The 25499-nt window shown below is 43.8% G+C and overlaps 1 protein-coding gene across 7 annotated transcripts; it reads left to right on the top strand.

Annotated features, from left to right (window-relative positions):
• Window positions 1-25: 25 nt before the first annotated feature.
• Window positions 26-23661, top strand: saal1 (serum amyloid A-like 1). 7 transcript variants are annotated; one of them, XM_078220511.1, is made up of 13 exons: window positions 26-79; window positions 3957-4109; window positions 4649-4762; window positions 7138-7221; window positions 9392-9471; window positions 11645-11704; window positions 12668-12783; window positions 15595-15772; window positions 17195-17277; window positions 18546-18734; window positions 19635-19858; window positions 21394-21486; window positions 22801-23661. In XM_078220511.1, exons 2-13 carry the CDS (start codon window positions 3984-3986, stop codon window positions 22885-22887), a joined length of 1434 nt encoding a protein of 477 aa, XP_078076637.1. In that variant the 5' UTR covers window positions 26-79; window positions 3957-3983; the 3' UTR covers window positions 22888-23661. The 7 variants fall into 7 exon arrangements, with proteins under 7 accessions (XP_078076637.1, XP_078076635.1, XP_078076636.1 ...); XM_078220509.1 differs by having other exon boundaries at window positions 43-79; window positions 3954-4109; XM_078220510.1 differs by lacking the exon at window positions 26-79 and adding an exon at window positions 155-230 and having other exon boundaries at window positions 3933-4109.
• The last annotated feature ends 1838 nt before the right edge of the window (window positions 23662-25499 follow it).

Genomic DNA, 25499 nt, shown 5'->3' with positions numbered 1-25499 from the left:
CCGGTGGGTGGCAGTGGAGGTCCTTGACTTCCAGCAGGTGGGTGGCGCTGTGAGGGGAAGGTGAATTGACTCCAAGCTGGTAGGTGGCGGTGTGAGGGGAGGGAACGCTAAAAGGGTGGGAAAGGTGTGAATTGACTCCCGATCGGTGGGTGGCGCTTTGAGTGGATGGTGTGAATTCACTCCCAGCCGGAAGTGGCAGTGAGGGATGGGTGTGAATTGACTTGTGGCTGGTGGGTGGCGCTGTGAGGGGAGGGTGACTCCTGGCCGGTGGGTGGCGCTGTGAGGGGAGGGTGACTCCTGGCCGGTGGGTGGCGGTGTGAGGGGAGGGTGACTCCTGGCCGGTGGGTGGCGGTATGAGGGGAGGGTGACTCCTGTCCGGTTGGTGGCAGTGTGAGGGGAGGGTGACTCCTGGTCGGTGGGTGGCGCTGTGAGGGTGACTCCTGGCCGGTGGGTGGCGGTGTGAGGGGAGGGTGACTCCTGGCCGGTGGGTGGCAGTGTGAGGGGAGTGTGACTCCTAGCCGGTGGGTGGCGGTGTGAGGGGAGGGTGACTCCTGGCCGGTGGGTGGCGCTGTGAGGGTGACTCCTGGCCGGTGGGTGGCAGTGTGAGGGGAGGGTGACTCTTGGCCGGTGGGTGGCAGTGTGAGGGGAGGGTGACTCCTAGCCGGTGGGTGGCGGTGTGAGGGGAGGGTGACTCCTGGCCGGTGGGTGGCGCTGTGAGGGTGACTCCTGGCCGGTGGGTGGCAGTGTGAGGGGAGGGTGACTCTTGGCCGGTGGGTGGCAGTGTGAGGGGAGGGTGACTCCTAGCCGGTGGGTGGCGGTGTGAGGGGAGGGTGACTCCTGGCCGGTGGGTGGCGCTGTGAGGGTGACTTCTGGCCGGTGGGTGGCAGTGTGAGGGGAGTGTGACTCCTAGCCGGTGGGTGGCGGTGTGAGGGGAGGGTGACTCCTGGCCGGTGGGTGGCAGTGTGAGGGGAGTGTGACTCCTGGCCGGTGGGTGGCGCTGTGAGGGTGACTCCTGGCCGGTGGGTGGCAGTGTGAGGGGAGGGTGACTCCTGGCCGGTGGGTGGCAGTGTGAGGGGAGGGTGACTCCTGGCCGGTGGGTGGCGCTGTGAGGGTGACTCCTGGCCGGTGGGTGGCGGTGTGAGGGGAGGGTGACTCCTGGCCGGTGGGTGGCGGTGTGAGGGGAGGGTGACTCCTGGCCGGTGGGTGGCGGTGTGAGGGGAGGGTGACTCCTGTCCGGTGGGTGGCGGTGTGAGGGGAGGGTGACTCCTGTCCGGTGGGTGGCAGTGTGAGGGGAGGGTGACTCCTGGCCGGTGGGTGGCGCTGTGAGGGTGACTCCTGGCCGGTGGGTGGCGGTGTGAGGGGAGGGTGACTCCTGGCCGGTGGGTGGCAGTGTGAGGGGAGGGTGACTCCTGGCCGGTGGGTGGCAGTGTGAGGGGAGGGTGACTCCTGGCCGGTGGGTGGCAGTGTGAGGGGAGGGTGAAATGGTTGCCAGGGCCTGTCATGTTTCGATGGGTTATGCGTTATTGGTCGGTCACAGTTTGAATTTAGCCTTTGCTTTGGTGTGTGAGACAGTCTGAGCCCGGGAGAGAGAAACAGTTGCTGCAGAGTGAGTGAGTCCAACCCTTTGTGTGGAGATACTCCATGGTTAAACCCAGCCCTGCACTGAGCCAGTCTGAGTGTCTTTGTGTCAACCTGTGAGATCTCCACGGCTGTGGCTTCATTCAGAAACTGTTTATCTGCTATCTTTGTTCTGTACTTAATTTCTGTGTTTGATTTGTGTAAGGAATGCATTTTATGAGACAAAATCAAAAAATTATGGGTGCTGGAAATCCTGAAATTAATGCTCAGCAGGCTGTGTAGCATAGTTGTTGAGAAAAAAAAAGTTCCCTGTCATATATAAAATAAAAACAGAAAATACTGGGAAACCTCAGCAGATCTGGTAACTTCTGGAGAGAGAAACAGTTAACGTTTCAAGTCTGTATGATTCTTTGCATTTTGCTTTCTCACTGTCCAAGCCCCCAAACGCGCCTTTCAGGTGAATCAGTGTTTCACTTGCACCTCCTTCAATTTGGTTTACTGAACTCACTGCTCCCGATATGGTCTGCTCTACGTTGAGGAGGCAAAACACAGACTTTGTGACTGCTTTGTGGAACACCTTCGCTCAGTCTACAAGCTTGACCCTGATCTTCCTGTCATTAGCCATTTCAGCTTACCATCTTGTTCTCATGCCCACATTTCAATCCTTGGCCAGCTGCAATGCTCCAATGGAAACTGGAGGAATAGCACCTCATCATCTGATTAGGCACTTTACAGTCTTCTGGACTCAACATTAAATTCAACAACTTCAGACCACAAACTCTCTGGTCCATCATGACTACCATCGACACCGCAAACTGCCGGCTCCAAGTGGAGAGGATCTCCAAGAAGATCGCGCATATCGACATGGTATTTGCTACCAAATAAACCTGTTGGACTTTAACCTGGTGTTGTTAAAACTCTTACTGTGTTCACCCCAGTCCAACGCCGGCATCGCCACATCATGACTACCATCCTGACTCCCTTTTGTAATTCCTTTCTCCGGGGGGGGGGTAATCTGCTGCCTCCATTTGTTCTTAAGGTTTGCTTTAGAGTGTGGACCCTTGTTATGCTATCAACACATTCTGCTATCACCTTTATCCTGCTATCCTTCGTCTTTAATTGTCTTGTGCCATTACATCTTTGGCAAATCGCTTCTAGCTCCCATTTATCCTTGACCTATTTTGCTTTACCTGCTCTTAAACAGTATAAAATCCATCACATTTCTCCATCTCTTTAGCACTGAAGAAGAGTCTTAAGGACTTGAAATGTCAACTCTATTTCTCTCTCCACCTATACTACCGGACCTGCTGAGTTTTTCCAGCATTTTCTGGGGTTGAGGGTCCAATCAGATCAGCCATGATCTTGCTGAATGATGGGCGGAGCAGGCTCAAATGGCTGAGTGGCTCAGTCCTGTTACTAATTCATATGTTTGCATGTATGTTCATATTTGAGCTGGCTGCACGATGATAAACTTGTCAGTGAAATTTTGGAGTTACTTCAACCCTCTGTGGCAATTATGATTTGATTTATTATTGTCACATATTAGTATACAGTGAAAAGTATTGTTTCTTGCGCGCTATACAAAGCATACTGTTCATAGAGAAGGAAACGAAAGAGTGCAGAATGTAGTGTTACAATCCTAACTAGGGTGTAGAGAAAGATCAACTTAATGCAAGGTAGGTCCATTCAAAAGTCTGATGGCAGTAGAGAAGAAGCTGTTCTTGAGTCAGTTGGTACGTGACCTCAGATTTTTGTATCTTTTTCCCGTCGGAAGAAGGTGGAAGAGAGAATGTCTGGGATGTGTGGGGTCCTTAAATATGTTGGTTGCTTTGCCGAGGCAGGGGGAAGTGTAGACAGAGTCAGTGGATGGGAGGCTGGTTTGCGTGATGGATTGGGCTACATTCACGACATTTTGTAGTTCCTTGCGGTCTTGGGCAGCGCAGGAGCCATACCAAGTTGTGATACAACCGGAAAGAATGCTTTCTATGGTAACTCCGTGAGCCGTGCAAGTCTAATATTTCAGAGGCACCGTTGATGATTTAATAGTCAGTCAGTTTAGTACTGAAATCTGGAGAGGTAGCCATATCATTATGGACTGGGATTCTTTCCACTTGACTTTGGATGCAGCAGCTAGGATGGCTCTGGTTAAATAAGTAATGGGAAGCTACTTTGTTAAACAGAGTAGTTTTAATTGGTTAAGCTGCAGCATCAGTTGTTCTCCAGCCTTAATTTTCCTACATGCCGAAAGGTTATCTGTGTGCATGCTATGGTTGCTTTTTTAATATCTGGGAAGACTATGAGACTGACTCAATTTCTCTTCCTCTCTATTATGTTCTCCTGATGGATTAATGCAGCGTTTTCTGTGCTTCCCACAGTAGTATTGTCTGGACATTTTGAATGCTGGGATGGATCGCAACCCATCCCCACCACCAAGTGATGAGAGCGATGAAGAGACAGCCAGAGTTGATGCAATAGGAAACACAGTCTACAGCAAACACTGGTTGTTCAGCACACTCATGAGGCTGATTCAGGTAACACCTACATCCTGTGCTTGTGTGCAGTATGCAATGATTAATGCAGATTTGACCAGTTACAGTTGGACCTTTCGGATCCTCTGAAGACTGCATGACAAATGAATTGAATGATCCTGACTCAACCATGTAAATTGTAAGGCTGTGGGTTGAAATCTTGGTCTATGCTGAATCACCTAATCTCAGTTAAAGAGGTGTGGGGTTGTGGGTGGAGGGAGAATCTCAGCTAGAGCTCATGCTGATGTTCATTGTTGAGTAATCTTTGAGAAAAGGGGATGGGTGTGTGACTGAATTACTTTGACAGTGATGTCCTACATGATTGAGTATCTATTGATAGGAAGCGTATCAAGGCCATGGAGAGGTTGCAAATGCAGTTGTACCATATCTGTGAGATATCACGGCTCTTGTGTCCCCAAGCATAGAACTTGTAGTGTAGCTACGGGCTTTTGCTGGGGTATCCAACACAGAAAGGCGTGCATAATATCGAGCTGAATGCTGGGGGGGCCACACACAATATATTAACTGTTTCACTTTCTCAGCTTGTCTCTCCAGAAGGTGAAGAGACGGAAGAGTCTGGTTCCAGAGCAGAGACAGAGCTGGATGAAGATCTGGAGAATGAGATTTGTAAAGTGTGGGATATGTCAATGGATGAGGTAATCATAGGACTATGTGGAGGCCTTGATTATGATGGTGATTGTTATCTGTTTGGAAGTAGGTGACACTATTCTACCTATTATGTCCCAACCTCTCAATCCCTGTGCAATTTCCTGTTTTATCTGTAAATTCCTTTCCCTGGCTCTAACCTCCATGATGTGGAGATGCCGGCGTTGGACTGGGGTAAACACAGTAAGAAGTCTCACAACACCAGGTTAAAGTCCAACAGGTTTATTTGGTAGCAAAAGCCACTAGCTTTCGGACCGCTGCTCCTTCGTCAGGTAAGCGGGAGTTCTGTTCACAAACGGTATATAAAGACACAAACTCAATTTACAAAATAATGGTTGGAATGCGAGTCTTTACAGGTAATCAAGTCTTAAAGGTACAGACAATGTGAGTGGAGAGAGGGTTAAACACATGTTAAAGAGATGTGTATTGTCTCTAGCCAGGACAGTTAGTGAGATTTTGCAAGCCCAGGCAAGTCGTGGGGGTTACAGATAGTGTGACATGAACCCAAGATCCCGGTTGAGGCCGTTCTCATGTGTGTGGAACTTGGCTATCAGTCTCTGCTCAGCGACTCTGTGCTGTCGTGTGTCGTGAAGTCCATCTTGGAGAACGCTTACCTGAAGATCAGAGGCCGAATGCCCATGACCACTGAAGTTCCCCAACAGGAAGAGAACACTCTTGCATGGTGATTGTCGAGTGGTGTTCATTCATCCGTTGTCGTAGCGTCTGCATGGTCTCCCCAATGTACCATGCCTCGGGACATCCTTTCCTGCAGCGTATCAGGTAGACAATGCTGGCCGAGTTGCAAGAGTATGTACCGTGTACCTGGTGGATGGTGTTCTCGTGTGAGATGATCATCTCACATCATCTCACGTGAGAACACCATCCACCAGGTACACAGTACATACTCTTGCAACTCGGCCAACGTTGTCTACCTGTTACGCTGCAAAAAAGGATGTCCTGAGGCGTGGTACATTGGGGAGACCGTGCAGACGCTTCGACAACGGATGAATGAACACCGCTCGACAATCACCAGGCAAGAGTGTTCTCTTCCTGTTGGGGAACACTTCAGCGGTCACGAGCATTCGGCCTCTGATCTTCGGGTAAGCGTTCTCCAAGGCGGCCTTCACGACACACGACAGCGCAGAGTCGTTGAGCAGAGACTGATAGCCAAGTTCTGCACACATGAGGACGGCCTCAACCGGGATCTTGGGTTCATGTCACACTATCCGTGACCCCCACGACTTGCCTGGGCTTGCAAAATCTCACTAACTGTCCTGGCTGGTGACGATACACATCTCTTTAACCTGTGTTTAATGTAAAGACTCACATTCCAACCATTATTTTGTAAATTGAGTTTGTGTCTTTATATACCCTGTTTGTGAACAGAACTCCCGCTTACCTGACGAAGGAGCAGCGCTCCGAAAGCTAGTGGCTTTTGCTACCCAATAAACTTGTTGGACTTTAACCTGGTGTTGTGAGACTTCATAGAAATCAGAGAAACCCTACAGTACAGAAAGAGGCCATTCGGCCCATCGAGTCTGCACCGACCACAATCCCACCCAGGCCCTACCCCCACATCCCTACATATTTTACCCACTAATCCCTCTAATCTACGCATCCCAGGACACTAAGGGGCAATTTTAGCATGGCCAATCAGCCTAACCCGCACATCTTTGGACTGTGGGAGGAAACCGGAGCACCCGGAGGAAACCCACGCAGACACGAGGAGAATGTGCAAACTCCACACAGACAGTGACCCAAGCTGGGAATCAAACCCAGGTCCCTGGAGCTGTGAAGCAGCAGTGCTAACCACTGTGCTACCGTGCCGCCGTGCACTTCTTCCTGTATCTAACCTCCATCCCAGCAATGAGAGAACAAAATTAGTTCATTTACTTTAGAGGTAAATAAGAAAGTTGCTTCATCTGATTTTCTTCTGGCTTCACTCCCCCAGGGAAGGTTCAAGTGCGATGGGCAACTTCACCAGTCACTTATATTACCTCTTGCGCTGTGGTACGGCACATTGAGAACCCAGAAGAATTCTTCACTTAGAAGACTCTCTGCTCTGGCGTAATAATGTGGAAATTTTGTTTTGCAATCATAGCTTCACAGTTTATATTCTGGAAAGAATTGATGCTTATCAGGTCACGTTCTCTCAAATGTGAGTGATTGGTATCTCTGCCCCTGTGAGATGCAGCAATTTTGTGGTTGTTGCTGCACAAGCCTAGCCCTTTGAGCTGTATGGTCACTGTGCTTGACCCTCTGGGATTTCTGATCACACTTCCCTATGAGGTGCATGATCGCTGTCCCCTGACTTGGATGAATGTCACCATTGTCTGCTGACTAAGCTTTGTATTTTGTGTTGCAGGATGTTGCTGTATTTCTTCAGGAATTCAATGCTACAGACATCTTATTAGGGATCATTGGTAAATCCAAGTGTCCCCGACTAACGGTGGGTGAAACATGCAGTAAGTGAGGGGTTACTTGCAATGTTATGCATTTCTGTCCAGTCAGCTGTATGGTAGTCTCAATACTACTTGTTGTTGGCAGAGTGTGCGACCTGGCAATCAAATTTTTCCAGCTTGGATATCTAATTTTAGAATACCACCCATGCCAATCATGTCTAGTTTGTAAGGAAGCTTTCCCAGATATGAGTATCCAGTGGTTATATCTTCTGGCTATTGGGCATAGCAAGCTTTGGGTCTTTAATAAGTTTTTTGGTTCCCCTCTCGCTATTCTATGACCAGACAATTGGTTGGTGCCCAACTAGCAATTAGTCAGTGTTCCAGATCAAAATGTTTCCAATGTTGGGGAAGTCCGGAACTAGGGGTCACAGTCTTAAGAATATGGGGTAAGCCATTCAGGACTGAGATGAGGAAGAACTTCTTCGCTCAGAGAGTCATGAACCTGTGGAATTCTCTACCACAGAAAGCTGTTGGGGCCAGTTTGTTAAATATGTTCAAGAGGGAGCTGGACGTAGCCCTTGTGGCTAATGGGATCGAGGGGTATGGAGAGAAAGTGAGAGTGGGATACTTAAAGTGCATGATCAGCCATGATCATATTGAATGGTGGTGCAGGTTTGAAGGGTCAAATGGCCTACGCCTGTATCTATTTTCTATGTTTTTAAAAGTCCTTTATTGTGTTGTTGCTTCCTAAATCCATGCCCATCTTTCCCAGAACTCCATTTTTGAAACCCTCAATCCCTCTGATCAGATTTCTGCCTATGCCACAGCACTAAAAGGATTCTTATCAAAGTCACAAATGACATCCTGTGTAACTGTAGCAAAGATAAATTACCCCATCTCATCCTTCTTGACCTGTCGCCCAGTTGGGTGGGGCTGTACTAGCCTGGTTCCATTCTGATCTGTATAATATCCACAGTATCACCTGCTTGTCTTCCTCCTCCCGCTTTAGCTATGGTGTCCGTCAAGGATCTATCCTGGACCCTCTTCTATTTCTCATTTCTATGCTGCCCTCTGTGACATCATACAAAAGTACAGCATTAGTTTTCACATACACGTGTGACATTTAGCTCACCCTCAACGTTACCTCTCTTGACTCCTCCACTGTTGCTAAATTATCTGACTGCTTATCTGACGTTCAGTACAGGTAGAGCAGAGATTCTCTACCATTGAATATTGGGAGGACTGAAACCATTGTATTTGGTCACCACAACAAAACCCATTCCCTGGCTACCGATTCCATCCCTCACCCTGGCAACAATCTGGGACTAAACAAGACCATTCACAACCTTGGTGTTTATTTCTGTAATGTCGCCCAATTTGGCCTTTGCCTCAGCTTCTGCTGCTGAAACCCTCATCGTGCCATTGTCACCTTTTGACCTAACTGTTTCATTGCACTTGTGGCTGTCCTCCCACATTCTACCCTCTATAAATCCAGCAGTCCTTGTCTTAACTCCAGTCCCATTCACCTGTTATCCCTGTGCACACTGATCTTCACCTCTCTGCCTCTGTACCACTTTCTTTCTTCCTTTATGACGCTCTTTAAAACCTACCTCTTTGGCCAAACTTTTGGTCATCTGACCTTGCATCTCCTTATGTGGCTCGATGTCATATTTTTTATAATGCTCCTATAAAGTGCCTTGGGAGTTTTATTATGCTTAAGGTGCTATATAAATGTTATCTTTGTTGTTGTAATGTTCCAGTTTTAAAAACCAAGATGTGCATGAGTGTAAGTGGTTAAATAAAAGACGTGTTTAAACTAAACACACGTCACTCTCAATAGTATTTCTATGGAGTAGACTCGGTGAGAGGGGGAGGAACAGTGCTGTGTTAAAAATGAGCTGTAACTATGAGTATAATTACCTCACTGGGAATGGGCTTAATGCTTATGATTACATTTTGCACAGGATGCCATTTTCTGTGGTGCTGGAGATGTAAGGGTATTGCCTGAGATTTTTAAAATTATTTTTGGGGATTGGAAAACATTTATACAGAACTTTCCCTTGGGGAAATAAACGGTGAGGTAGAAATCACACTGGGAGAATGTGGAAATGGTCTGTGGAAGGAGCAGTCATCAGCTAAATAGTCATTTCTCATTCTGTGTTCTTCTGCAAAAATGTTGTGGAATTTCTGATAAAGTCTCCTGTTTTTCGAGGTTAGGAGATTTGCATTGGTATCCTGGGGAACATGGCTTGTTACAAGGAGACCTGCCAGTCAATCACTAACAACGATAACCTCGTGTGAGTACTGGAACACATGCCATGCTGTGTATTCTTGCATCAAACATCAGTTAAAACATTAATCCCCATTCTTAGTGAGCCTTGCTAGTGCAATGGATATTTGGGAAAACTGGATAAAAACGAATTAAAGATAAGCCCACAGCTTAGAATTCTCCGCTTCTTGTGTAAACTCTGATCTCCTCTGCTCTCCTACCTATGAAACAATGTATGATAGCATGAATCATAGAATCCCTATAATGCAGAAGGAGGCCATCTGGCCCATCAAATCTACCCCAATTCTTCGAAAGAACATCCCATCCAGGTCCCTGGCATTGTATCACCCAAATCATAGTTGAGATTTCAGTCATTGGTGATGCACCAGATGCTTGATCTCACTTCAATGAAGCAACCCCTCTGTAACCTCCAAAAATTAAAAAGAGCTTGTTAAATTTTAGAATTGACATTTTCAATAATTTATGAGCTCCAAGCAGCAGCTTTCTTTGTACAGTTTATCACCAAAAAGTCCTTTCTAGATAAAGTCAGTTAAGCAATAAACCCTGCTATTTTTAACTGAAGAGTAGAGTAGAAGGTACTGCCCTGGATCTATTTCATGTGTCTGATGAACCAATGTGAAGTGATCTTTATTCTGCATCTGACAGTGCTGTACCTGACATGCGATTAGTTGATACTATCCTTGAATAATGCAAACTTTGCCAAAATAGAATTCAAAATCCCCAAAAGTGATCAGATCTGTGAAAGCTCCCAATAATAAACATAGTTAGTTGTTTCACTGTAGGCTATTGGTCATATAGATGTTGGGAACTTTTGAGATACTCAAATTGGTGTACACAACCTAAATCCGTGAGACAGTTTTGCAATTTTGCTCCAGCTGCGGATCTGGTCAGATAATTCTGACATCTATTTTGCCTTTCAACACCTACTAAAAATATTTCAGTTGGTGTACATTAATCATCTAGACTATCATATGTGATGGAGTGTGTTTATGCTATGATGAACAACATCTTGAGAGTTACCATTGACCAGAAACTGAACTGGACTAGCCATATAATTACTGTGTACAAGAACATGTTAGAGGCTAGGAATTCTGTTGTGAATAAGTCACCTCCTGAGTCCCCAAAGCCTGTCTACCATCTACAAGGCATAAGACAGGAGTATGATAGAATACTCTCCACTTGCCTGGATTAGTGCAGCTCCAATAACACTCAAGAAGCTCAACACCATTCAGGACCAAGCAGCCTGTTTCCTTGGCACCTCATCCACAAACGTTTACTCCCTCCACCACAATGTACCATTGCAGCAGTGTGTAACATCTATAAAATGCACTGCAGGAACCTTGGACAGCACCTTCCAAACCCATGACCACTGCCATCTAAAAGGACAAGAGCAGCAGATGCATGCGAACACCACCACCTGGATGTTTCCCTCCAAGACACTCACCATTCTGACTTGGAAATATATTACTGTTCTTTCACTGTCGCTGGATCAAAATCCTGCAATTCCCTCCCTAACAGCACTGTGGGTGTACCTACACCACATGGACTGCAGCAGTTTAAAAAGGTAGCTCCCCACCGCCTTTACAAAGGCAATTAGGAATGGGCAATAAATGCTGGCCTAGCCAGCGATGCCCACATCCCATGAATGATTTTAAAATAAATGAAATGAAAGTTTCTGGAACTGGCAGGAGGTGTGATAGCAGGCGCTGCATCTTTTAAGAGTTTATTTTATTTTCACTGCAGACTTGCTGTCTGAAAATGAGCTCCAAAGTTTATCTTCTAAATATCCACTCAACAAATGATCGGTATTTAAGAATCATGCTGTATACCAACATTCATCATAAATCCTAGTTTTATTTGTAGATCTTTTTCAGCTATAAGTTGCTATTTGTAGCTATAGAGTATTAAGATGTTGAACAAGGAAGTAGGCAGTACAATTAATTGAACCTAGAAGCTGTGGGAGAAGGAATTTGGGATTTAGTTCCTGTTTCTTAATTGTTTCTGTTTGGTTATTTTGAAAGGCTATGACTGTTATAATTGTCCTAGGGATGTGAGATGGTGCCTTCAAAAGAAGAGGGAAGAAAATTAGGGAGAAGATGTTATGCTTGGATTGAGGGAGGTCTTAGCTGGCACTAATTAGTCTGTATTGCTGACTGTCTTATTTCTTTCCTGTTCCACAGTGAGGTGTTGTTGTTGCTACTCGGAGACACTGACCCACCTACTCTTTTGGAGACCAGCAGGTAGGTTCTTTGTATAGCCGCTGCACCGTGTATTGTTCTGTGCACTGGGATTGTGAAGATCACATGTTACTTCATTACTTTCTAGCCAAATCACTTCATGAGTTAGCTATACACGTGAGGAAAACCTAAAACCAAGGAATTTTATTATGGCAGTAATAGGCCTTCTCTCGAAATTGCTACAATCCTTATAATGAAAGTACTCCCATGATTTTGTTCGGTAGGGAATTCTAAGATTTTGACCAAACAATGTGGATCCAAGTCAAGATGGCGGGTGACTTGTATGAGAATTTAATGTTACCCCCGTGATCGCTGCATTTGTTCCTGTTTTAAGATCGTGGAAGTGGGGGGAAATTTGAAATAAAACCAGAAATGTGCAGCAAATCAGTTAGTGTATCCAAGTGTGGTTAATGTTTTGGATGAGGCATAAATGGAAGTGTTAAACTATCTTTTTCTTCCAGATATTGACTGATTTGTTTATTTTCTGTTACTGTTGGAATTTCTGTCTCGTCTTTTGCATATTTGTGTTGTGCTTTGTGAATCTGATATGAACCAATTGTTGTAATATATTGGATGCAATTTCTGATCCTGATTGGCAATACATTTACTGGTCATGGAGATGGTTGCCAATTATCACAGTAGGTTTGATCGATTATGGACATGATTCCTTCCTTGTAAATAATTGATATTATTTATAAGTATGGGCTGACTAGTATGATTTCAGTAAAATATAAAAGCTCCTGTTATGTGCCTACTTGAACTATGAGCAGCAACTAACAGTAGAATTCAATATCATCCTTCTATACTGGGATTGTATGTGGAGGGAGTATTTTGAACTGTAAGCACAGGTATCTACAGGTCTGCCACTGGAGGTGATGAGTTGAGGCCACTGGGTTGATAGTCACAATATTAGGATACACTGATACCAAAGTGGGAATTATAATGGTTAATGTCTCTGTTTGACAGGTTAATACTGAGCTGTCTTTCTCAGCCAGATGTGTCCAACATCTGGGTTGACCAAATCTACAAGCACCGCTCTGTTCGGGAGAACGTATGCTTCATAATGCAGAGCTCCACAAATGGTAAGTGTAGTAGCATGCCCCTTTTAAGGGCAAGCTCTTGGAGGGTCATGTGATCCATTCAGCCAATTGGGCCAAAGCGCAAGAATCCTAACGGAGGGGGTGGAGGGAGCGTGGGTTTCCTGGCAGTTAGGAGTCTGGAGACCTGGAGTACGGGTAGTCTTATTATTTACTCTGTTCATATTTGCTTACCTTAATAAACTGTTCATTCGTTAATCTACTTGATGGTCACTTGTCTTGAGAAGATACTACAATTGGCAGCGAGGACCAATCATAGTGCCTTCATGCTGCTGCAGAAATCAGAAGAGCAAGCCTCATGAGGAAGCCGCCTTGAAGTGAACTTGTTCAGCAGCCTTAAAGTGTCAAAATTCCACTTTTTGGGAAACTGGACTCTTTGGAGCCCAACACGGTGTAGTGGGTGCAATATGTCAAACGCCTGCATTATTTTTTTAAGTCAATTAAATTGGTGGGGGCAAGAGAAGCAGTGGGTAATCCTACCAACAGCCTGTGGGGCTTCAACCTAGAGTCTAATAAGGAGTCTGACTTCTTCAGATGCCCCCGACTCCAAAACTTTAGAGGAGCTCATGGAATTAGTCAAGGAACATTATCAATTGAAGCCCCCGAGGATAATGAGCGATACAAATTTAATTCGATGATGAGCCCCAGCTGAATTCTCCATGTTTGGGTCTGCACTCAATGATATGTTGAGGGACTGGATAGACTGTGGTGTTAATGACATGACTACACAAAATAAATTACCAGCAGAGGCAGAGATTAATTTGAAGAATGCATTAGGAGTCACCCAGGGCATAGAAAACACTGGAAAGGGGACGATGGAGCTGCAGAGCGTGCAAGCAGGCAAGGTCCACCAAGTTTGGCAGGGAGACGCCAGGGAGGAGGGTGCACAAAGTAATGAGCAAAGAGGCTCGGAGCAAAAGAGTGCATTGCTATAGGAGAATTGGTTCACAGACCTGGAGCTATGAAGAATGCTACCATTGTGGGAGAGATCACCCCCAGGAGAGATGTAAATTCAGGGAAGCTAAATGTTATGCCTGCCATAGGAGGGGGCACATGAATTATTATTATTGTGTTGTGGTTGGGTGTGAGGTTAGAGCTGCATGTGTGGATGCATGTGAAATTGAAATGGTGTGTGGACTCTTACATTCTTCTGTTGACAAGCCTGCAGTGTTGGAGTGACCTTTGGGAGCTACTCAGTCATGGCTCAGTGGTACCAGTCTAGCTGTTGAGTCAGAGGATTATGAGTTCAAGCCAGGGACCTCAGCACAAAATCTAGGCTGAAACGTCAGTGCAGTAGCTAAGGGAGTTCCCCACTGTTGGAGGTGCTGTTTTTAATAGTCGGAACAAATGGGTCTTTTTACAGATGGCAGACAGTGACTGATGGGGTACTGCAGGGTTCAGTGCCAGGACCCCAGCTATTCGCAATGTATATTAATTTAGATGAGGGAACTAAATATAATATCTCCAAATTTGCAGACGACACAAAGCCAGGGAGGGTGAGCTGTGAAGAGGATGCAGAGAGGCCTCAGTGTGATTTGGACAAGTTGAGTGAGTGTGCAAATGCATGGCAGATGCAGTATAATGTGGAAAAATGTAAGGTTAACTGTTGGTATCAAAAACAGGAAGGCAGATTATTTTCTCAATAAGAGAGGGGAATGTGCAATGAGACTTGGGTGTCCTTGTACACCAATCGCTGAAAGTAAACATGCAGGTACAGCGTGCGGTAAAGAAGGCAAATGGTATGTTGGTCTTCATAGCGAGGGGATTCAAGTACAGGAGCAGGGATATCTTGCTGAAATTATACAGGGCCTTGGTGAGACCGCACCTGGAATATTGTGTGCAGTTTTGGTGTCTCTATCTGAGGAAGGATGTTCTTGCCATGGAGGGAGTGTAGCGAAGGTTTACCTAGACTGATTCTTGGGATAGTGGGACTGATGTAAGAGGAGAGATTGTGTCGGTTAGGGTTATGTTCACCGGAGTTCAGAAGAATGAGAGGGGGTCTCATAGAAATCTATAAAATTCTAACAGGATTGGACAGGGTAGATGCAGGTAGGATGTTCCTGATGGTGGAGGAGTCCAGAACCAGGATAAAGATATGGGGTAAACCATTTAGAACTGAGTAATTTCTTCACCCAGAGTGTAGTGAACCTGTGGAATTCACTACCACAGAAAGTAGTTGAGGACAAAACATTGTATGTTTTAAGAAGGAATTAGATATAGTTCTTGGGCCTAAAGGGATCAAAGGATATGGGATCAGGAGGAGGGGAGAGAAGTGGGAACAGGTTACTGAATTGGATGATTAGCCATGATCCTATTGAATGGCAGAGCAGGCTCGAAGGCTGAACAGCTTAATTCTCCACCTGTTTTCTAAGTTTCTAATCAAGGCCAGATGATAAAAATTCTACATCACTATTTTTGAAAATGAGTAGGAGAGTCCTCCCCAGTATCCTGACCAATATTTATCCCTCAACCTACGCCCAAAAAAACAGGCTTGTCATTATCTTTAATGTGTGCAGATTGACTGCTGTGTTTCTAACATTACAACAGCGATTACACTTCAAAAATACTTAATTGCTTGTAAAGCACTTTGGGATGGCCTGAGGTCATGAAAGGCACTATATAAATTTCTGGGTGGTGGTGTTATCGGTATATTGGTTTCAGTGTATGCTACCCAGATCTGAGTGCTGCAATCTTACCTGCAGCATTTGCTGATTAAGCCTGGGCAGTTGCAAAGAATCAATCTGGACATCATTGCTTTTTGAGGTTGGTGGTAATTTATTTTTTTCTCTGATTAAGCTGACTTGTTGGGCAAGATCGGAGAGATGGTCGATAAGCTCTTTGACTTAGACAAGGAGCTAATGCTAAGCTGGGTCAGTGACTCGAAGGAGTTGCCTGATGCATCAACTACAGAACAGGAGAAAACAGCTGAGACTGCAGTGGTCCCTTGCTTATTGGAAGCAGCCAGACAACTCAGGTAAGTTTGGGAAAAGGGATGTGGACCCAGTATCTAGGGTGCCAGAGTAGTTGATATAGTGAATGTAAACCCAGTGGTATTTTTCTCCATATTTTAACTTTTCCTCCCTTTTTCATATTCTCCCGATCCTGGTGGTGGAGAGACCTGGGGTTTGAATTTACAGAGTGGAGACTGTTATCACTTGGATCTCATGTATGAATTTTCACACTAGGTCCACTTGAACAATGTAAAAAGCATTATGAAGTACTATTACGATCGTGGATTGGCAGCAGTTCCTTAGGCAGTCTTGTCACTTAACTATCAGAAATATGTGCTGTTTCACTTTTCTGTCATGACCTGGAGACTGTTATTGCAGCTAAATTGCAATTCATCGTAGGATGCCTATAATGTTTCCAAACTACTCCAATAACTGAAAATATTACACTCCAGCCCAGGCTGAAACAACCAATTGAATGTATTTATAAAATCAGATGGAAGTTGAAATATGCACAAAGCTTGGTTAATATAGAATGCATGGCAACTAGAATTTATAAAAAAACAGATCTCTCTCCAGGGTTGGTTCAACAATGCCATTTCACCCCTGAATTGACCTCATGCAGCTTGGTTTGGTAGTGTGAAAGTCTCCTATCTGTTGACTGTTTGGCCTTTAGTAAAGCATGGCACAAACTATGCCTGATACAGTACTGAATCGACAATGTCATCTAGAGACCACATGGTGGTTGGTTTAGAAAATGGTAAAATGTCATCTTGGTGAAGTAGGGAATTTTATGCTATGTTAAACCTGCACCATACCTGACCTTGGAGTCCTTGATGCTAATGATGGGTGGCTCAGATGGAATGCATTCATTTTCCAGCACTAAAACCTTGATGGACACAGAAACTAATACAAAGCCAAGAGCTGACGCTGAATGAAATGCCACTGGCTTTGGCCAGTGCTGTTTGGATGGTTCTGAGGTGTTAAATCATCAGTAACTGAAGTTCTTGTGTGTTCGCTCTTGAAATGTGAGTGTCATTGGCAGAGACAGCATTCAAAGCTCATCCTTAATTGTCCTTGAGAAGGTGATGGTGAGCTGCCGCCTTGAATAACTGCAGTCCATGTGGTGTAGGTTCACCCACGATGCTGTTAGAGACAGAGTTCCAGGTTTTGGATCCAACAAAGATGAAGGAACACCTAAGTAATTCCAAGTTAGGTTGTTAGTGACTTGGAGGGGAAGTGGTGGTGTCCCCAGATTGGAGGAAGTATGAGATGCATTGTTGCATGCGTGTAAAATTGGGATGGAAGAAGTGCAGACATATGCTTTAGGCACTAAACTTCCAAGTGTTCCTGGGACCTAACCTGTCCAATTACTTTCCAGTTTCTGTTGTATGCATAGGATGCTGCTTGGTGTATTTTGGTCTCATTGCTTTTTTGCTGTTGTTTAGGTCAGACAATATTGAGGGCTTAGAGGTTTACATGCATATACTGCAGTTGCTCACTACGGCAAATGAAGGAATCCAGGCAATAGGTAATTTTCTTATTCTCCACATCCTTATCTACAGTTCTAACACATTCAATCCTGTGTTGTTAACATTTACTAACAGTGAAATTCACTCTTTGTTCAAAATACTCTTCAATATTAAAATAGCATGCACACTTTTTGTTCCTAATTCTTGTGTCATGATTTGAATACACAAATATGTTTCATTGAGCTGAAATTCATTCAACACATCAGAACTTTGTGACCATGTAAACTGAGGAAAACTCACCAATTTAAAATAAAAATGCAGAAAATGAATGAATTGACTCATTAAAAGTTTTCTTTCAGAATTACTTTGGCTGCATTTAGGCTCTTGTGGCAACCACTGGTGACTGGTCATTTCTGTTGACCATTTGTTGCCTTTATAAGTGTAATTGAATGATTTGACCTATCCTGCTTCAGTGGAAAGCTCGTTTTTAAAGGTTTTCAATACTTTTGTCAGTTGTGCTTCTGGTTAACTGCAGTATGGGTTCACAATGACCGATTACAATTGCAGAAAGCCTGGGATCCAGTTATTTTTCATTTTGGAGCTTCAAAAGCCCCATTAGAATTTGCCCGTTGAAATCTATAATACCAACATTATGTGCAAAAATTGGACTTCTTTAGTCCCAATTGCTGCTTTGCAGGATTAATGGGAGTAGTGGGTCATAATACGAATGGGAAGGGAACACCTTATGAAATAGTTCAAAATGAGAGCAGTATGAAACATGTTTTATTCTTGGTAAATGGAGGCTCTGGATAAGCTCCTGGGTTAGTCTAAAGTCTGTCTTCCCCTATGTAGTTAATGAAACAACACTGGGATAATTTCCATCGTAAGAAGTCTCACAACACCAGGTTAAAGTCCAACAGGTTTATTTGGTAGCAAAAGCCACTAGCTTTCGGAGCGCTGCTCCTTCATCTTACCTGACAAAGGAGCAGCGTTCCGAAAGCTAGTGGCTTTTGCTACCAAATAAACCTGTTGGACTTTAATCTGGTGTTGTGAGACTTCTTACTGTGTTTACCCCAGTCCAACGCCGGCATCTCCACATCATAATTCCCATTGCCAGCAAAATGGAGAAGCCAAACTTGATTTTGATGGAAGGCAGAAAATTTGTGTTTTTTTGTTTGAAGAGAATGCCAAAACTGGGATATTTGTCGGTGTGGTTTTCACTATATAACGGAGGGGTACTTTGTTCAAAAAGTAGCCTTTCCTTGCCTTTTATCTGTGCATCAGACAAAGTTTTGTTTGCTAACTGTTTCCTAATGAATCTCCTTAGTGAAAACTCCAGACAAGGGAGAGGCAACCTGGACTCTTCTGTATGACATTGTTTGCACTGATCTTTGCCAAGACGATGACCCAGCGATCATTGTAGAGGAGCAGGCAAGTGTGCTGTCCTCCACACTGGCTGTCCTTTCAGCGATGTTTGCTTCAAACATGGAAGAGAATTACATCAAGATTGAGCAAAGTGAGTGAGTTCAGCATATACTGGGGAAGTTGGTGGGAGAACAGAATATAATAAATCCAGCTGACATCTTGTGGGTGGTGATGAGATTCTTTATGGAGGTAATCAAACCGAGTACAAATTAAGATAATTCCAATATTGAAAAGTAGTTGTAAGAAAAGAATATTATTACCTAATTCCATGGAGTTGAGTTGACTGGTATTCACTTCTCTGTAGCTATACTCTACTACTAACCTCTTACAATCACCTGTACTTATGTTGATTTTGTAATTGATAAGCACTCAAACCTCTGCGCTTTGAACCTCAATGTGAAGGAGCAACTTATCTCTAGAAAGCTTCATTATATTATTATACAGAGGCGATTTACTAGAACGATACCAACGATAAGGACCTGGGTTACTCTCCTTAGAACAGAGAAGGTTAAGAGGAAATTTAACAGAGGTGTTAAAATTATGAAAGATTGGGAAAGAGCAGGAGAGTGGAACTAATTGAATAGCTCTTTTGAAGAATAGCACAACCACACTGTGCTATATGATTTTATAAATTTGTATTTTAAGAGCTTCTTTTGAACCCACCTCTTTGACCAAGCTTTTGGTAACCTCTCCTTATGGCTGCTTTGACTCTGCTCATTTTATTTTGATTAATTGTTGACGTAGTTCATTCTCCATTGAGCTCAAACTGGCTGAAGCAAGTCCACAGAAAGGACTGAGTAGCAATTGTGGCTATTTGCTATTAATCCTCTCCATTTGATCTCCTGCTTAACAATTGTACCATTTATCCAAGTTTGATTCATATCTGAAGTGTATGGTTGTTTGTGGCTCCACTTTCTGAAGTGTCTGCTTTGCTAGGTTTGGTTGGTTTCATTGTAGTGTTCTTCAGCTCTATGTTCTATGTTTGGTGCAGATCTTCCTTTGCTCAGTACACTGCTGCGAGTTTTGTTCTATGCAGAGGAAAGTCAGAAGAAACCATCGGCGGGAATGAGAAGACCCAGTGCAGACAAATGGTCAGTCCCATCCCCAACATCTGGTGCCCAGAAGGGGAAACGGCAGGAAGGAGACTTACACCTGAAAATTCTCCTGGATATCTGCTGTGAATTTCTCTCTGAAATCTTCAGGGACATCTCGAAGGTATGGTTGTTAACTGGGGAATATCAGATGATTAACTGGTGCATTAATCATTTACTAATTGTTTTAATTGTATGCAGATGATTGGCATTAACTGGGTATTCGTTTGTGCCTCTATAAATAGAAATTCTGGTTGTTGGGGATTAGAAGACATATCCTTGTAATCTGTCAATCAAAAACTTATAAAAATGTAAAAAGATTGGCTGCAGTTCTATTCTTCACTAACTGGCTTTCTGAAATATAGTAAGAAGTTTAACAACACCAGGTTAAAGTCCAGCAGGTTTATTTGGTAGCAAAAGCCACACAAGCTTTCGGAGCTCCAAGCCCCTCCTTCAGGTGAGTGGGAATTCTGTTCACAAACAGAGCATATAAAGACACAAACTCAATTTACATGAATAATGGTTGGAATGCGAATACTTACAACTAATCAAGTCTTTAAGAAACAAAACAACGTGAGTGGAGAGAGCATCAAGACAGGCTAAAAAGATGTGTATTGTCTCCAGACAAGACAGCCAGTGAAACTCTGTGGGGGTTACAAATAGTGTGACATGAACCCAATATCCCGGTTGAGGCCGTCCTTGTGTGTGCGGAACTTGGCTATCAGTTTCTGCTCAGCGACTCTGCGCCATCGTGTGTCGCGAAGGCCGCCTTGGAGAACGCTTACCCGAATACCAGAGGCCGAATGCCCGTGACCGCTCACGGGCATTCGGCCTCTGATATTCGGGTAAGCGTTCTCCAAGGCGGCCTTCGCGACACACGACGGCGCAGAGTCGCTGAGCAGAAACTGATAGCCAAGTTCCGCACACACGAGGACGGCCTCAACCGGGATATTGGGTTCATGTCACACTATTTGTAACCCCCACAGAGTTTCACTGGCTGTCTTGTCTGGAGACAATACACATCTTTTTAGCCTGTCTTGATGCTCTCTCCACTCACGTTGTTTTGTTTCTTAAAGACTTGATTAGTTGTAAGTATTCGCATTCCAACCATTATTCATGTAAATTGAGTTTGTGTCTTTATATGCTCTGTTTGTGAACAGAATTCCCACTCACCTGAAGAAGGGGCTTGGAGCTCCGAAAGCTTGTGTGGCTTTTGCTACCAAATAAACCTGTTGGACTTTAACCTGGTGTTGTTAAACTTCTTACTGTGTTTACCCCAGTCCAACGCCGGCATCTCCACATCATTTCTGAAATATAGCATGCTGGAGGAGACAGTGACAATCGGGGGGAAGGAAAGAAAAAAAAAGGGGGGAGTTGAGTGACAGCTCCACTGGAAATGAAGTAAATTAATGGAGGCTGTGGGAGTGGAGTTTGTATGTGAGAATGGGAAAGGGAAGATGTGGATGTCGGGTTCAGTAAGTGAAAACTTGTGCTAGAAAATCTCTTGACAATTTTTGCATGTTGAATCCGCTGCTCATACACCAACCAATAGCAACAATGTGATTGACAGCTCTACTCAGTTCATGTAACTGCTGAGATTTTGGTCAGGCACAATCTCATTGCACTCTTTAATTGTGATTCTCTCTGTTGTGCTTGTAGGAGATTGTGTCAAAAAGTTTTAAAGAAGGGTACTTGAGCCAGGCAATGTGTACCTGTGCCTTTCAGTACCTCCTCCCTCTGAACCACACTGCGGTGAGTATTTTCAAATGACTGTTCTCTTCAGGAATGAGGGATTTTTGCCATTTGGCAGAATTCCAAGTTTTGGATTGTGGAATTCTGCCCTTTTAGTTTTTTCTTCTCGAGGAATGTTTGAAATATATTGCGCTTCAAACATTTAAAAAATGACACACTGCAAACTTGGTTAACACATTACAAACTTATGGTTGGGAGGAGCGGTGAGGCCTTGCTTTGCCAAAGCCTCTGATTCGGAGACACAACAATCTCACACACCTCCATCCAGTCAATTGCAACTTGCATTAATGGAGGCGCTTTAATGATTAGTTGTGGGTAATCGGCCAGATCATTTCAATTTGAAATAAGAGCAGTTGGAGTGCAGCAGCAGGTCTGGGTGTAGGGTCTGAGCCCAGGGGTCAGGGCAGCACAGGTTCGTCCCAGCTCAGCTCTTATTCCAACATGAGCCAATGACCAGGAAACAGCCCAGAGGCTCAAAGTAAGGTGTAAGTGAGGAGAGGGGAGTTTGGGGGAGGGGTTCGATAGAAGACAGCATTTAGAATTCTGAATTTAGAAGCAACTTTTCACAGAGGATCTCCCGGCATCAATTAGAGGAGACTTTGCAAGTTGGCATTTGGAAATGAAAATAGAGCATGCCGGAAATACATGACAGCTTCTGTAAAGCAGAAGACTTTAATTATTAGGACGATCAGAAAACTGGGAGAGAAAGCTGGACAAATAGTACTATTGTAACCCCTTTCCCAACAAGCCACAAAATGTTTTTTTTCAACATTCAATTTGGATGAAGGTTTATATTTGAAATGTGAATCTCTCTCTCTCTTTAACTTGCTCACAACCTACAGTGTATTTCCAATATTTTCTAGTTTCCAAAATGCAATGGTAGTACACACGCCAACCATAATATTGTCAACAGTGCCAACTTGTTTGTACTTTAGCAGGAAGATTGTCATTCCACCCACATCCCCTCCCCCCACTGGTTTCTTGTTGCAATCATAGCAGAAGGCAGGAATGGAGCTTGTTGGAACCAATATATTTCTATGCCGTATTATCTATATCAATGACTTAGATGAAAGCACTTCAGTGTACCATCTAATTTTGCTGAAGCTACCACGCTAAGTGGGATAAGAAGCTGTGAGGATGATGTAGATAGGCTGAAAAAGATTTAGGCTGGTTAAGTGATTGAGCAGCAAGGTGGCGTTATAATATGGGGAAGTATGAAATTAGTCACTTTGATAGGAAGCATCGTTAAGGATTGTACGCATTTCATCCAGTTCTCTATCCTCTCTGCTGACCGATACATTTAATGTCTTCCAGGTAGAAAGGTTACACGCCATCTTATCAGAAGTACAACCGGACATTGCGGAACAATTATTGCTGGAGTTCCCCAATCTCAGATCCTGACTGGGAATTGTTGCCACCACTGAGAGGGAAACTATGCTGTGTGGGAAGCAGATGGCCAAGGGCCAAGAGAACCCTTAACTGTCTAAGTATAACTATCTCTGACAGACATTTCTTGGCAATTTTAGCCTTGTCAATTACAGGGGTGCCAATATCAACACACAACTGCATTTGAATAGAATTTTAACCTCTTCAGTCATTTCAGTGCAGTTTCTGAGCATCAAAGGAATGTGGATGAATTAAGATCTTGAAGCAATATATTTTGCTGTCTCTTGTGAAGTAGGTTAGCAGTTGTGAGAAATTCCAGGGCTGAGTGAAGTTACTAACAGGACTCTGCTGTCTCTAGCCTCTTGAGAAAGACATTTGAGGAGCAGCTTCATCCTGCACCTTCCATCTATTTGATCCTGAGGGCATTTCATGGTTTTGGGGCTGGAAACTGTTGCTGCCGCCTATACCTTCCATCTGTGTGCCGCCTCCTGAAGATATGATGTGGTGTTGAGCTAGAAGCATGCCCTGTCAGCACTAGCCTGTTAACCTGAGCTGATGGACATGACATTGTGCACAGAGGGTTTACTTTTCAATAAATGGTTGCTTTTTGTTTTAACCAGTGATAACATATTTATAAAAATACTTTAGCTCCCTGAGACCTCTCAGTGAGATATTTTCACAAATCCCCAGATAATTTGAGTGATTAATTAGCTTCCAATGGCAGAAAAATGACAGCAACTTTGTGACATAACATTTCATGATGGTGCATTGGATAAAAGAACCGTTTAGCAACCAGAAGGTTCGAGTATTCTTCCTGGATGATTTATGAGTTAGCTGAACTTAGCTTAGCTAGGGCAACAGTTGAGTTGCTACAATTGGCCTAGCATCCCTGGGTTAGGTTGCCAAAATTTAGTTAACAGTGCTCCTCTGCATGGGTTTTTCATCACCCCTGCTAAAAATATATATTTGAATATCTGGTAAGAACAGGATTGTCATAGCAATGATGACATCCACAACTAAATAGCCCGTTTACAGTCACTTGTGAAAAGCAGACACTTATTAAGGAGATAGAGGTAACTGATGACCTTGAACTGTACCACAACAATAGTGCTTTCAGTATAGAAATAGAAGATTACATTGTGTACACATGGTATAATCTATACTTGTAGACCATCTTAATGCAACCAGTAACATGGGATATGTCAATACAAGTAAACTCACCAGTTACAGCAGAAATTAGACCTAAGGATCTCTCTACACTTCCCGTGGATGAGCTTCATTCCCAACTTCAGAAGATCCTACTGCATAAGTGTGACATTTTTCCATTTCAGAAAATTGCTAAGATAAATTTGGTGTCAACACCATAAGACATAGGAGCAGAATTAGGCCACTCGGCCCATTGAGTCTGCTCCGCCATTCAGTCATGGCTGATATTTTTCACATCCCCATTCTCCTGCCTTTTCCCCATAACCCCTGATCCCCTTATTAATCAAGAACTTATCTATCTCTATCTTAAAGACAATGACCTGGCCTCCACAGCCTTCTGTGGCAAAGAGTTCCACAGATTCACCACTCTCTGGCTGAAGAAATTCCTCCTCATCTCTGTTTTAAAGGATTGTCCCTTTAGCCTGAAGTTGTGCCCTCTGGTTCTAGTATTTCCTACTAGTGGAAACATCCTCTCCACGTCCACTCTATCCAGGTCTCGCAGTATACTGTAAGTTTCAATAAGATCCCCCCTCATCCTTCTAAACTCCAACGAGTATAGACCTAGAATCCTCAAATGCTATAACCAAGCTGTTATAGAATTTAAACTTTTTTAGAAATTAAATTGGTGGGTAAGAACTCATGGTTGAGCATATCTATATAAAAGAAATCTAATCTCTGCACTCACCTCCTGTTAGCTTTTCCCATTATAAATTTCAGTGCCCACATTTATAATGAAAATTGTCAACTTGTTATGTATAAAATTGTTATACTGTAATTACAACAAATTGACAGCACAGAAACAGGCCCTTTGGCTCAAATGGTCCTATCAGTGAGCCTCCTCCCACTCTACTTCATCTTACCCGCTCATCATGTCCCTCTATTTTTTTCTCCTGATATACAGTTTAGCTTATTTTTATGTTTCTCTGCAATTTGCCTTAATCACTACATACAGTAGCAATTTCCACATTCTAATAACTTAATAAAGATATTCTCCTTCTAGTGGCGACAGTGTTATGTCACCATTGGCAGGAGGGTATAATTACTGTGTCAAGGAAATATAAAAATACCAGTGAACTGCTGGAGATTTTAAGGCATACATGCTCGATGCCAAAGTATGACATGAGAAATTTGATGTGATATGCAAAATTCATGCCAGACACAAGGTAGTTTGAAATAGAACAGGAAATACCTGCGATAAATTGGGTAAAAAAATCTTATGAAGACCTGAAAGAATTAATTAGTGTAGACATAAGCTGTAGAACAGATCTCGGGTTTACATCCTGCAGTGCTGACTTAACTGGTCTTGATTGGAGTAGCTGTTGGGTAAATGACCTCAACATCTTCGCATTCAGGCAAAGAAATACCTCGTAAAGACCCTATTCCTGATAAGTGACTCATACTGTATAATGTGAGAAAAGAAT

Source organism: Mustelus asterias, chromosome 9, assembly GCF_964213995.1.
Source record: "Mustelus asterias chromosome 9, sMusAst1.hap1.1, whole genome shotgun sequence".
Taxonomy (NCBI): domain Eukaryota; kingdom Metazoa; phylum Chordata; class Chondrichthyes; order Carcharhiniformes; family Triakidae; genus Mustelus; species Mustelus asterias.
This window is presented reverse-complemented; position numbering and strand designations above follow the sequence as displayed.